The sequence below is a fragment of the Mchenga conophoros genome, linkage group LG7 (assembly GCF_057382185.1).
Source record: "Mchenga conophoros isolate Kocher_MC1m ecotype Shallow Benthic linkage group LG7, M_conophoros_male_GT1.1, whole genome shotgun sequence".
Lineage (NCBI taxonomy): Eukaryota > Metazoa > Chordata > Actinopteri > Cichliformes > Cichlidae > Mchenga > Mchenga conophoros.
This window is the reverse complement of record NC_140532.1, coordinates 11,932,423-11,946,853: the sequence shown is the minus strand read 5'-3', so window position 1 is coordinate 11,946,853 and position 14,431 is coordinate 11,932,423. Positions and strand designations below refer to the sequence as shown.

Below are 14,431 nucleotides of genomic sequence, written 5' to 3'. Positions count from 1 at the left end.
GTGTATATTTCTTCCTGCGTGGCCTTCAAAGACACCACTCCACATAATATTCTAACATGGAAACCTTCCTCCTGCACGATTGAATTATCCGATGTTTAAATGAGGGCATCACGGCTACAACCGATTGCGGTTCTCCTTCCAGTGAGGTGAAGCAGTTTCATGCTCTGCGTTTCGTTTCCTGCAGATAAATGTGAACGGACTAATAAGACAGGAAGGCTGGATCAGGGTTCTTCAGTGCAACAGCAAACAGTAAACCTGAGTGTTATTTTAGATTCATTTGGCTCTTCCAAACAGGATAATAAAATTTCGGCATCACATTGATGTCCATACCTACTCAAATTCTGCCTGGAGCTTTCTGGTGACCACCGCAAGGACAAGATGATCTTTTGCAGAAAGAGGAGTTTGCTGTTCCTCCCTCCTCTGGGTCAGAAAGACATGTTTTATGGACATTTTGACCTCACATTTTATTTAATTTGCAGCAGACTGATTCTGGCCTTGAGACTTCTGTATGAAGTTTGGACGTTCCTCCTACTCGTTCCTCCTACTCTGTCTGCATAGGATGTTCAGTAAATTGTCAATTCTAGATTATTTATTATGCTTTTCTCTATAAATTGTCGATACACCTGAAACTTCACTTTTACATTTAACTGCGTTTACATTTTAACTATATAAAGCTCATAAATCCCATTTTTAATATCAATTTTTAACTCCAAAGTCAAAACTTAAAACTTCTTTAAAAACAAACAAACAAAAACAACAAAAACAACAAAACAACATTTTAACATTTGCCCATATCTACAGCAGGGGGCAGTCAAGCACTGCAAAGTGTAGGCAGAAAACCCACACGGGGTGGTTTTCAAAAAATGCTTTCAAACTCACACCACACAGGACAAAAGGAGAGCTGATAAACGAGACATCTTCCTTTTATTTAATAAATAATTTACATTACAAACAGCTGGCATGTGGGATCACATTTACAACACAGTTTGATCTTTCTGGCATTTCCCCCCATTCAGCTTTTTTTGTATTTTTTAAACCCTTACAAGTCAAACAAAAGAGCTAAATGTCAAAGAAAACATAAAGTGCTTTAAACTCAAAAACATGAACGCCCCAAAAAAATACTTTGCAACAATCTCTTCTGTGGGTAAGGTGGGCAGTCTTGTTTGATACTAAACAACTAACGTTTATCACTGCTACACAGACCGATGTGTACGCTGTACTCAGTAAAGACTAATCGGTTCTATGGCGTTCATGTTTTTGCAAAAAGACAAAAGAAAAATCCCTTTTCAAATTAAAGAAAAACAAAAGTTCACATTCACTGAAACATCTTGTGTACAAAAAACTGGAGTGATAAATTCAAAACACAACAGGTAATATACAAATTTAAACTCAACAATACACAAAAACCATGTACAGTCTCACATTACACATGTAGAACCATTTACTGTGAAACACACAAACACAAATTACATCTATCAACACAAGATTCAACATTACAATCATCAGTTTTTTGTATGCGGTTTTTTTTTTTTCCTTTTTTGTTGCCGTCAAACTGCACTGATACATATTCCAAATAGCAGTAGTAAGGCCTGCCAAATACTTCAGTGTAAAAAAGGATAAATGACCATTAAACTGCCCCAGCGGTAACGGGACCTACGGGGGAGGACTTGCACACTAACAGATACTGCAGCTGAGAGCCAAAGTTCAGCTGGAAACCTCGAAGCTTTATTGTGAAACAAGAAAAAGCAAAAAGTGAGACTGCAGTAACAGAAACCAATGCTGCCTTTACAGTACGTGTTACTGTAATTCACCCACAAACACGAGTTATATACACAGGAGTCGCAAACTGTTTTTAAAGGACTGAAAGATGAAAATTCAGCTGTTTGGAAAAATGTTGGCACAAGGGCTTGTTCTTTGGCAATGATTTAAGCCATGAAATCACGTCTGCAGACATATGCTTATCGTTTACTCACTAAGCCACAGTCAGCTCAGCACGCTGGTAGTCTATAAAAATGCTCAACTGACTAGAGGTGATGTCTTTACAGCGAGTACTAACGGCATCTACACCACCGACGCTTAAACGGAGATTCAAATTCACAAAATGCTCTCGAGGAGGTGTCGGGCTTTGATTGGCTGCTCGACCTTCTGTAAACGCTTTAAGTGCCCTTAAACAAGTTTGCACTTCTAAACCTTCTTCGCTACATTCACATAACCGACCTAAAAGTACAAACGCTGTCTGATCCACACGTCAGCGTGTTGTGTGACGGCTCAAAAGGAGGGGAAAAGGTTGCATGACAGTGAAAAATGACGTGCAGATGACTATTTTTGAGTTCCCTTTTTGGAATTTGCTACTTGGCTGATAAAGAGTCCACTAGATGAACTCGAGCGCTTCATCTTTTTCTATTTCTGAAATTTTAGGTGCAACACAAAGACATGGGAATGGAGTTCTCCCGCTGGAGGTTTGTTGTCTGGAAACTGCTGCACGCACAAACACAAAATTAACCACAGATGCTGAATTCGGCACACATATTGTACTAACGCACACACACAACCTAACATATGACCCATTAATCTCCACAGCAGACAACTGGAGACGCTGCTCTGACATCCTTTTGGCTGAGTGTTTCTTCCAAAAGGCTCCGGCTTTTCCAAAGCTGGAAACTAATCAAACATAGAGCTGCTTCTGGCCTAAGGTTAACAAAAGCCCCTGTCAGGTCCTCTCGTTTTGCCACATGAGCCATAGAGCTTCACTGGCTTGGCACCAATGAAAGGGGGGGGGGGGGGGGGTCAGAGGAGGGAGGAACAGCAAACTCCTCTTTCTGCAAAAGATCATCTTGTCCAGCTTCCCATAGGTATGCAAGCCCCATTGAGAATGTGGGATTTAATCCCAGGTGGATATCCTGAGCTCAGCAGTAGCTGGGCTCTCTCACCGCTGCCCTCTTCAAAGACCAATCCAATGAAGCAGCTGAATACGTGTGATGATAGGTGGGAGAACGCTGAGCTCGTCCTGTCATTAAGCTGACGTCAAGACACGACAATAGCACTAAAATGAGACTTGGGTCGGGGATGACCTACTTGCAAGCTACCTGTCAAGTCACAGAACCAGAGCAGAGAGGAGCCGATGTAGGACGCAGCGATGGTGCTCTAATGCTCCTTGACAGACACACCATGAGGACACTGTTGTAAAGACGCTATAGACAGACTGTCCACAATAACACAGCGAGGAGGTTGACGAGGAAGACTGAAAGTACATTTCTGCCCTTCTGTTCTGCACTATTCATTTCGGCAGCCTTTTCAAAGATGTGGTATCTTTTGCTATTTGAATGGAGCATTTTAACATCCTCAAAAGCGTAGTAGGCTGCCATGGTGAAGTTTATGTCTCCGGACGAGAGGAGGTCGAACACGCAAGAATGGAAATAGAGATCCTCCACTGGAAGCCGCTCTTTGCACTTGGTCTTTGCAGACTGGTAGGTAAAGCCGTTGGCACCGGTGTTGCTCCTGGTCCTGCTGACGCTTTGGGCCTCCGCCGCTCGAGCTCTGAAGTTCCTAAAGTCGATGCGCTGGTTGGCAGGACAACCGTGAAGACACAGGTACAAGTCCTGGTTGTCACCTTCCTCCACTGAGTTCACAACTTCTTCCGGCATCCGCACGGCAAAGGTTAGGTAGCGGCCTACCTGCCGGACTACGATGGTTGTTCCGATGTATCTCGCCTGAATCTCCACATGCTGCCCGGCAACCTTCTCCACCACACGCAGAGTGTTCGCTCCGTTGCGGTCGCCTCCGTTCTTTGAGCCGTCTGCAAACGCAGCCGGCAGCTCGTCTGTCTCTGCGTGGTACATCTTCTGGTCCACACATTCCTGGAAGTTCTTAAAGATGATCGTCAGCTGCAGAATGGAGAAAGAAATTGCATCAATATTCAACATTCATTTTACGGTCAACTTTTACGATTCTCAGGACAGTTATCAGTGACCATTTCCCTACCTACTCACATACTAAATCCTAGTAAACTGCAGTAAATGTAAACATCGGAATGAAAATGGGAAGTGCTTATACTTTTGCATTAAGAACAAGTTTGTGCAATCTACCACAACGCCCCACTTAAGAGTCACATTTCAGGGCTGGCTCAACATGAGGGAGGCCAAGGCAAACGCCTTCAAAAAACACAAGTCTCGGCCATGTAAAAATCAGGCCTCAGTTTGCAGACACAAAGACGATCCATTCATAGTACTGAAAAACCTGCCTGTGAACCCCCAGAACTATGCTCCATGGAGTGGCGTCGGGCCAGGACACAGCGATATACTCTGCAGCTAATTAAGTGAGACTGGCCAGGACTCTGTAAGCTTGGTTTCATCAGGACACCAATGAGCCTTTGTGTGAACATGGACGGCCTAGGAACTGGGATGTCTGCTCGTTTGAGACAGGGGACACAGGGTGGGGGTCCACAGTATACTCTTTAAGCTTGACAATTTATCTGCTGCACCAGCTCTCTCTCTCTCCCTCTTTCAATTTCCTTTATCCGAGCCACAATAACTTCTGCTTTTTCCCAGTTTCCTTCTTAAATGTTTAATAAAAGCAAACAAAAGAAAAAGGCCTGCCTTATCTACTGGTATGAAGATGGAAATAACCAGACAGTTTTATTTGCTGTAGCGAGAGCTATGTACCAACACGGAGCTCTGCTAATGCAGATCTTTAACCAGAAGGGCCTTGTTTGCACAGGTGGCATTGGCTGCTGCTTTGTTTTCCCTTTGTCCAGAATCATGATCTTTAAAAAGCCGTCTCATTTGCTTCCAAGAATAGCAGTACAAAAATGCAATTACTTTAAAAGCTAAAACCCCCCACAAATGCTTAATAGAGTATGATTAGAAACCTTGATTACAGAAAATTATAGTTTCTAAAAATGTGATTAGGGACAAAGTCCTCTTATACCTCAGTCTGAGTACTTCAGCTATGATCCTCAGCAAACGACTCAGGTCCTCAACCAAATGGTGCTGGAGCATTGCCAAGTCTAGGCCAACTCCTATGTTATGGCCTCCAGTTTGACCATTTTAGGGGCGGCTATCCAAACTAACCAATTCACTATTCAACAAAACATCAATAATGACTTGTGCACTGCTGATAAATCTGAAAGAAAATATCTCATAATGTGGACAAAATAATCTGCAGTTCTGTGCTCACTGTGTGCTACAATAAGAAACCCAAACATCAGACTGAGCTCAACAGAGAATGAAGCTTCACATGCGACAAAGCACAGCTGTTTTAATACTAACATATGATTCATAAAGCTTATCAAGATCTATGAGATGAAGAAGCCCAGCCCAACAAATCTCAAAGATCTTGATAAGCTTTATCAAAGATCTTGATTTTAAGTATCAAAAGATTTTGATAAAGCTCATGGAGCCCTTTGAGATTTGCTGGATCGAGCTTCCTCATATCCTAATTTAGAACTCATCCAAATAAGCAGGATCCACAGTGTGACAGGAACACAGGCCCACAGCACCTTTCAGAACACATGGCATTTGCTATTACACCTGTATATGGCAATCTTATGTGCAATAATGTGTAGAGGGGGAAAAAAATAAAGATAAATAAATAAATAACCCATCTCTTCAAAAAGGACCTGCAGGTCTTCCTGTAATGCTGATCTAATGCACGTGTATGTAACATGTTCCCCAAGCAGATAAGAAAGCAGGGCAGTAAGAACATCTACACACCTGCGGTCTCTGCAGCTGCCCATGTATATGTCAACAAAAGGAAATCATCCCAGCTCTTCACACAGACACATATGTGCAGCTGGTTAATTTGTACTAACATTTATGAAACCCTACAAGCAATATTGCAAGGATCAACAAATTATTATCTTAAAACACCTTTTCAAGTCACCTACAGAGAATGCTACAAAACCCAGTTTTGCTTGACAGTCCAAATCCTTACATACCATATATTTATACAGAACCAGGCAATGCTTCCCATTTTAAAAGCTGTACCCAGCACATTTTTGCTACTTAATTGAGTCAATGATAATAGAAATTGTTGATTGCGCTCCCCCCCCTTTAATTACGGAGGTAACACAACACAGACAAGAGTCCTTTTCTTAACTGCGCATCAACCAAAAATTGTTCACCAAATTTTGAACAACTTCTTAGGAATGTGTAAATGGCCCTTTAATTGTTAACAGTGGCCCTAGCTGACTGACTGTTGGCTCATCCCAGCGATGCAACACACATAGCATCCTTTGAACTTCTTCAAAACACACTTTCAGCAGCACAGCATTTAGTCTGCACAGGGTCTTTTATTTTGAAAAGTGACTGGATGATTGTATACCATTCCTGTGTCAGACATCTTGCCCTCCTGTTCTCCTCTGTGTAGCTTTTAGTGTATTTTTAGTAACACAGAACAGAATCCCTTCTAGAATACTTAGTACAGCACATTTTGTGGAAAAATAAACATTAGCTTGATTAAGGATGATCAGTTCGGCATTAAGCCTCGATAACAATCCACTGCAGTTAGCTGTAGTGCATCCAGTGCAGTCTCTGTGGGGTACTCTGCACTGTCACAAAAAACTGGCACATGGACCCTCTTGGATAATGGAATTTACATCACTCAGATGCAAGCGGACTGACTGGATTCAGAAAGAAAAAACTAGCGCCACTGATGAATAATGCAATCATTGTTTGTCAGTGGTGCTAGTTTCAGTCATTATGCAAATATGCTGTTTATAAGGTTGGGGAAACCTGCAGTCAGCTGAGACTGAAGAAGTCACTTGGATGAGTGACGAAATGTTTCTGCCACTGAAAACGCTACGTCCAGAACAAATTCAACTTTTTGGGATTTTCTTACCTGGATGAGCATGCATCAAGACATATATTCAAAGCCTTAGCCAATCAGCTAGTGCTGCAGTCATACACAGGAACAACAGAGGGTCTCACCTTGCTTGTGGCGGTGGCGAAAGAGCCTGGTACTACGGGAGTGTTGGTCACCTGGACGGACAAGTATTTGTTATGGATGAGCGGCCAGGCTCCTTCCACCTTACATGTCTGGAAGTCGTCGCCAAAGGTTCGGAGGTGTGGGTCTCCAAAAAAGCCACAGTGGGTATAGTTAGGTGGCGCCGTGTTGCGTGGAAGACTGCGCTCATAGTGGCACACTTCCGGGCCATCGGAGCGTTCTTGGCTGTCAGTCATAACCGGCGGGGGTGCTGGAGGAAGCGGCGTCCGGGTACGTGGATGGGAAGTCGGTCCTTCCTTGGAGCAGTTGTGCTGGCTCATTAGGTCCTCTATGCCATGCTGTGCAGAGTGATATGTCAAGTCACCCCTGCAGGTACGTGCAGTCCGACGTACACAGCTGTTGTACGCCCGCAGAGCCGTGCAAAACTCCTCCTCCGGTCCAGAGTTTGAGGTGGAGGCCCAAAATTCAGAGTTGCACTTGAGGATTTTGCACTGCAGGCTCACTGTCAGAGAGGAACAACATCCAGTTGGAGCAAAAGTAATAAAGTCATCTAGAAACATGACACTTTAAAGCACACTCTCTATCCAAAAGGCTACTGTTGTTCCTCCTTAAGTTAACCATTTTCTTTGTGCATACTATACTGTAAATGATAAAAAAAAAAAACAATCTATAGAATTAATAACAATTACAATAACATTAGATGTAATTTTCATCCAATATATACATTTTATATGATGTAGCCACAAACAAAAGCGAAGCCTGGAAAGAAGGTAGCTTCGCTTCACTTCCCTTTCACATCCAGTTGTTTCCATTTCTCTTTCTTCATATGCACAGGTAAAAACTCGATTAGGGATACTAATCTACACGATAACCGATTAATAACACTACTCCTCTGGGGTCTCCAGCTTTGTTGCAATATCCGGCGAACTTTTGCACCAATGCTACTTTAACATTTCCCAGGATGAATCATTGCAACACCATGTTTGAATACTATCACCTTCGATTAATAAAGCATTTATTTATTTGAACTGGCTGTGAGAGGTTTCCGGGGGGTGGACTACCAGCACTTTGAAGTCAAACTTTAAACAACTCAAAGCGTCCACACCACCCATCCACTTATCAAGATGGCAATAAACTAATCTTGATCTCAGCTATCAGCGTATTATCACTTTGTTGTGTAACGACATGTGATCAAAGAAGAAAACCGATTAGGCTTTGCGCTAAGTGAGCTGAAAAAGTGACTGACTGCAGTCACACAAATATATAGTTAATAAGATACATTATTTGGCTTCTACGGTGCAGTTCTCGGCTTGAAAAAACACTTTGAAGGAGCCAAAACCCCGAGACCCGTCCCATCCCCCAACAAAACACTTTTGGAGAGCCGCATGCAGCTCCGGGAAGACCTTTCAGTGGTTTTTGTCTCAAAACTAATACCTGGCAAAATGTTATTTTTAAATGTCAAGATTTCTAACAATAAATAAATATGAAAAATTAATATTTTCAAATTAAAAACAATTATAAACGTACAAAGTAAACGCTTCGCTGCAATTCTCTAGATTTTAGTCACTTTTTGTATAGAGTTTGGTGGATTTTTAACTAAACGATAAGGACTATTATAAGCTTTCATACTAGTTTTCGGATTCCCGCTAAAACGTCACTTTTTTTTTGAAAAATAAAAACAAGTGGTTCAATAATAACAATGATACAAAATACAATATTTCGGCAAATAAAAAGTATATAAATCAGGCAACTTTGGACGCCAAGGTGGAGAAAAATCAATGCTAATAACTTCTGGAGTTTGCTAGCACTGTGATTAACAGTTACGTGAAGTCATATAAACCGTGTGTGTTGGCGTAAAACGCGCTTGTTGGGTCTAAAAGGAAAAAGGAAGAAAACGAAAACGGACAAAAAAAAAAAAATTCTTACCAGAGGGGAAGAGTGAGAAAAGCACGGCGAGGACTCTGCACACTTCAAGCGCCGAGGGTCTCCCTCTTTCCCCCATAACCATCCATCCAGCTCGGGCTCGCACTGTACTCCTCTCCCTGGTCGCATTAAGGACAAAAAACAGTGGAGGACAGTTAGCTCAACTCGCCAAGCCTTCGCTAAGAAAACACTAGAAAGTCCATGAAAACGGTCTGAAGCTGGGGGTCCCGTCTTCTCATCACCGCCTGGTAAGAGGCTGTTTTGTTCCTCTCGTCGGTAGAAGTTAGGCAGCTAGCTGAAACAGCTCCAAGCAGGCAGGCAGCCGAGCTATCCTTCCTTTTAGGGAGTGCCGAGGAGGCGAAGCCTCTGCGGGCCATCGGACAAGCTGAACCAATCACGGCTGCCCGTTTCGCCCTTAAACCCCCACCTTTCTGCGAGACTCAAATTACACCTCAGTGTGCAGACTTGTTAGACGACGACCGACTTTTCATGACCCACAAAGTGGTAGTCCACACCGCCATATAAAAGAAAGATCTGATTTGTTATAAGATCACAACAACAACCGCACCGTTTAAAGGCTTGAAATGAAAACTGTGTCATGCCTCCACAGAGCGTGTGTGGGCAGATTAACAAGAGGAAAACCACCAACAATACGAACAATCATCAGTTTTTTTTCTTCATATCACTTCTCGAAAAACTATACATCATTTGCATCACCTTAAAATGCTTGCTACAACCCTTCCACCCAACATAGCCCACTGTGGGCAATGTGCAAAGGTATTATTGAACAAGATGTTCTCATTACCACAAATACCCAGGATTGAGTGAAAAGTTGGGTCAAAATGATAAAGCATACATGTAATTGTGGGTTCATCTCACTGATTTGCTTCCTAATTTCTCCATTGTGGTTTTTAATCTAGGGAAAAATCCCCATCACAGATTCCCAGACCCTGAGTTGATCCAAAGATAATTGGGTTCCTGGTACACATAACAAGGAAAACCATTAAACTGATCGTGTTTAACATAGTGGAACGAGTGAATGTTTGGAGATTATCTTAGCTTGAGGATCAATATCTGTATACTGACAAAAAGTTGAATCATTTAATAGCGTACTTTACTAAAATGTTACCTAACTCCATGTATTCAGCCATACAATTCAGCCATAAGCCATAATTTTAAAAACAATTACTAGGAGGGTGAAAAACAAATTGCACAGTATTTGTTATTGCAAATGTTATCTTCTTACAACCATGTTTCAAGGCATTAACTTCAAAATAAGCATTTAACCATCCGCTATGTGTAATGTGCCTGTAATTATATGATGTAAACTCATCCTCAGGTTGTTAAATGACTTAAAAAAAGAGAGAGAGCGAAACAGTGTGGAAACACCGCAGTTCTTTGATATCACAGCGGCCATAGTTTACCCAGCACAAGTCATTTAAAGCACCCGGGCATGAGGTACTCAAACTTACAGTGAGCCCCACCTGATTGTAAGAATTTTGATGGCATTTTACTACTTAATTACTTCACTGAAATGAGAACAAGCAGCCCCTCGTTGCAGTGAGCATTTCCTCCATGTTGGTTCGGTGGATTTAAAAGCATTTCTCCAAATGACAAGAAGTGCAGGTGTTGATCTGCTCCTCTTTTTGATTAGCTTTGAATTGTGCTGATGACACATTAGTGGAGCATTTCATTTACACCAAAATATGTACCATCTTGCTCAGGTTGTGGCTGGCTGTACAGTATTTTTCCACAGAGCGCTGATTGTCTTTGTGGTTGCTGTCCCTCTTGCGGGTGATGGATATGTTCATGTACAAAGAGGTCCGAGCCTACACATGTTTTCAACAAGGGTGGCCCCCGTGCAGAGTTACTTCCAAACCTAATATACCGAGCATTCACATCTGAAAGGAAGGAATGAGCGCAGCTGAAAGGTATAAGCTGCTCGGTGAAATGTTTTGATGAATTGTGGAATATTTTTGGATTGTAGCGTGGCTGCAGCAGAGGAATGAAGCTGTTCAGCAGCACTCTGAAGGGTTTGATGCAGCTTGTCTTAATCAGATGTCGGTCAGCTGCTGGGCAGAAGCAGCCCAGTGATCAATCTGCAAAATGCACCAGATCTGAAAAACAGATGCTGCACATACATCACCTGTTGCAGACTAACCTACAACATCCATATCAACCATCTACTCTCATTATGTGAAGATGTTTTTGCACTATTTGAACAACAAAACAAATAGAGGAAATTATTGTTGTTGTCAGTGCTTTAGCCAACTAGTCATTTTTATGATCCGTTTATGGAGAACAAGCATGAATGATAGTTATCTGTTGTTATCCAGCTTCATTAAGGGATTCAGTTATTACTATTAAAAGTGAATGAGAAACCAGTTATGTCACAGAGGGTTCGTAAATATCAATAAAAAGTCACAGCTCTATTTCTTTGTCCAAAACGACCCCATGTATTCCTTATTCTGAATCACTAATTGTTTCTGCTAGAATACCAGAATAATAAATTACAGTATTAGTATCAGCTAATTTGATTGCTTCCAGTTTGATTAGTTAAATTATTTATCAAAGAGGCTCTTAAATCTCTCACTGAAATTGAACCTCTTTGGGGTCTGGTGTATTTCCTGGGTGGGGAAATAGGAAGAAACTTCTGACATTTTATTGATTAATCGATAAATCACTAATAAAATAATCAATCAAAATGAGGTTAGGACATGTCTTTTCTAGTCACCACCTCTCCGAGTCAACACACTGATCATCGAATTGCTTAGCTTAGTTATGTTTTTATCTACAGCTCAAATTTTTTGCTTTTTAACCACCACCATGTTCCGTCATATAAATGAGGACATATTTATCCGGGAGACCCTGTCGTCCACATGCTGTAACAGGTAGCGGTGACACAATATAACAATAAAACATCTCCATAAATCCAGCATAATGGCTTTATGATGTGCTGCTTAAATCTCTGATATCACCTGTCAAACCAGGTTGCTGGGGGAATTACAGCAGACAGTTTTTTTTAAATCCTCCCTGTGTAATCTAAATAACAAGCTGCTCCATCTCTTTTGTGTGCAGCGTTAAACTGGTTGCACAGGCCAACATATCTCTGTCCATTTATCTTTATCTCCACAGCCACAGGGACTGATCCTCTTTTCCAACAGATGGCGCTTGTTATGAGCTCTGATATGAAACCTCAAATCATGACACAGACGCACATGGCGTTACGAGGACAACCAAACCTGTCATTAAATTTGAGCTTTGTGGACAGCTCGGTTATTGGTCTAATTACAGGTAGCTGTCACGCAGTTGGGATTTAAAAGGTGAAAAATCTGCATCCGACAGGCGCATTTGTCCTGTAGCACCGTTAAGATCATCATTGGCTGCATGTTGGATTAAAGTGGCCTCAAGGGTATTTTTAGTCGGGAGTAACTGCTAAATCCAGACAAAATAACATATAAAATTGTGATTAATAGTTTTACTCCCAGTTGTCCAATAATTTAGAAGTAATGAGGCGTGTAGATGCATTTTTTTTTTTTTGGTGGGGGGTCTGGTGCATTTCAAAATTCAGTTTTCTCCTAGTTTTTTCTTGTGTGACACTGGAAAAAGGATCAGGTTATTAAATCTGCTGAAATCCAAACACTCCGGGCAGGATGATAGGAAGACAAGACACATTACAGGGCTGAGCAGCACACAACTGATCACATTCCTGCCTAATATGAGAAATAAGGAGTAAAATTTAGTCTCGAACCAACCTTGGCGACTGCATGGGATCTCCGCGACTCTGGAGTCCTGGAGGACAGCAGCGAACAGGAGCGAGAGGGAAGCAGACTCCTTAAAAAAAATCTCCCCCTGAAAACTACACAGCCAGTGTGTCACAGTAATCCGAAATCAAACGCACCCAGCGGCTTTCTGCGCGTAAAATCCGCCACTCTGCACATCATGTCCGCCGCACAGCTTCTCCAAGTCCGCGTTGCAAGGAAATCAAAGTGTTTCCCCCCTCTCTCTTTTAGTTGTTTTCTTTTAAATTTAAACAACCACTTCTGGCACCCGGTGGCGGACTCGGAGCTCTTCAGCCATCGCTTAACTCATTTGACTATCAGCCGATCGGAACGGGGACGTAATGATAGATTAAGTCCGGTAATTGGCCTCATCCGCGTGCCGAATTCAAATTGTTAGTTATGGGTCGACGTCGTGTAGGAGAAAAAACGAAAGAAAGAAAAAAAGCCCTGAAGGTAAAACTGCTGCTGCGTACAGCTCGATCCGCTGTGTGGATGTTGTGAAATGGCTAGTTAGAAAGTGTGAGAGAGACAATGATCGGCTCTGCATGACGCCGCATGGGAGCCCCAAATATCAGACCCCCCCCTCCCCTCTCTCTCTCTTTTTTTAAACTAGATGCTTTGCAGCGAAAAGAGGTCTGCACTGAAAACCAGGCAGAAACGCACTTTTGAACACTTTTTATCTTATAAAAAAACCGAACCCATGCGTAGTGACAACTCTGCTTTCACTTAAACCAAATGGCTTTTTTTTAAAACCAGGCAGTGAGGATATCTGCATTGCTTTCACCTCTGTTTTTACATACTCTTATTTCTGCAGTATTTGGATCAAGTTTAATTAGTCTCATTGATTGGCAGCAAACAGCCCTTGCCAGATAACCTTTATCAGTCTCTTATCTTTGCAAATCACCAATTTGAAAAAGACAAATCCATAATAATCAGGATTTAATGGAGGATCAAGTGGACAAACACTTTGCAGCTGGGAAGAGGGGTTGGGGTGGGGTATGCTCAAAGGGCTTCAAGGAACCTGCACCTGTGTTTTAGGATCAGGCTGCATGCAGGAAAATACCACCACAACCCCCCACCCGCTCCTCTCTCCTCAAGCGTTTCAAACCTCCAGCATAACTGTTTCTCTCTGCTCCAGTTTCCCTCGGACTAGCAGCGTCTGAGCGAAGCAGCAGAGTGGCCGGGAGAAAGCCAGCAGAAATGCAGAGCTGACACAAGCCTTTCCTAATGAGCTTCTGATTGCACCTTCTATTGACACTGATGCTGCTTGCACTGAGCCGCTGGCCAGAACTGTCACATTACATCATCCCTCGGTGCATCCAGCAAGAAACTGACCCCTGTAAATCCTCTCATTTTACTATCACAGCCCAGACCTGCCCACTCCAGATGGCCACTGAGAGGCAGCACATTTTACATTGATGTAGCAGAAGAACATGAAAGAGTGACACCCCGGTGTGAAAAGAATGGCTTTAGAGGTGCCGGATGCCGGCCTCATCTTAAACGCAGCTGGTGTACACGCTGCCTTGCTGAGGTATTACGGCCAGTTAACACAACGGCTTTACATGTCACTGGATTATTATAATGCTTCAATTTTGTGTGTGTGTGTGTGTGTGTGTGCGCACGCCTCTGTGTGCATGTGTGTGACAATCAGCTACGTTACTATTATAGGAACAAAAGCATTGGGTGATGCCTATATGCTCAGGGCGCTGTGTGATTTCCTTTAATTGTCTGTGATTTAGTCTGTTATAAAATGTGTTAAGCAGAAACTATATGGTAGAAACCAA

General features: G+C 42.4%; 1 protein-coding gene across 1 annotated transcript; it reads right to left on the bottom strand.

Moving 5' to 3' along the window:
* Positions 1-905: 905 nt before the first annotated feature.
* Positions 906-13,185, bottom strand: rgma (repulsive guidance molecule BMP co-receptor a). The gene is made up of 4 exons (XM_085282095.1): positions 12,621-13,185; positions 8,869-8,984; positions 6,927-7,444; positions 906-3,884 (listed from the first exon to the last, which is right to left on the bottom strand). Exons 1-4 carry the CDS (start codon positions 12,632-12,634, stop codon positions 3,192-3,194), a joined length of 1,341 nt encoding a protein of 446 aa, XP_085138221.1. The 5' UTR covers positions 12,635-13,185; the 3' UTR covers positions 906-3,191.
* Positions 13,186-14,431: the final 1,246 nt, after the last annotated feature.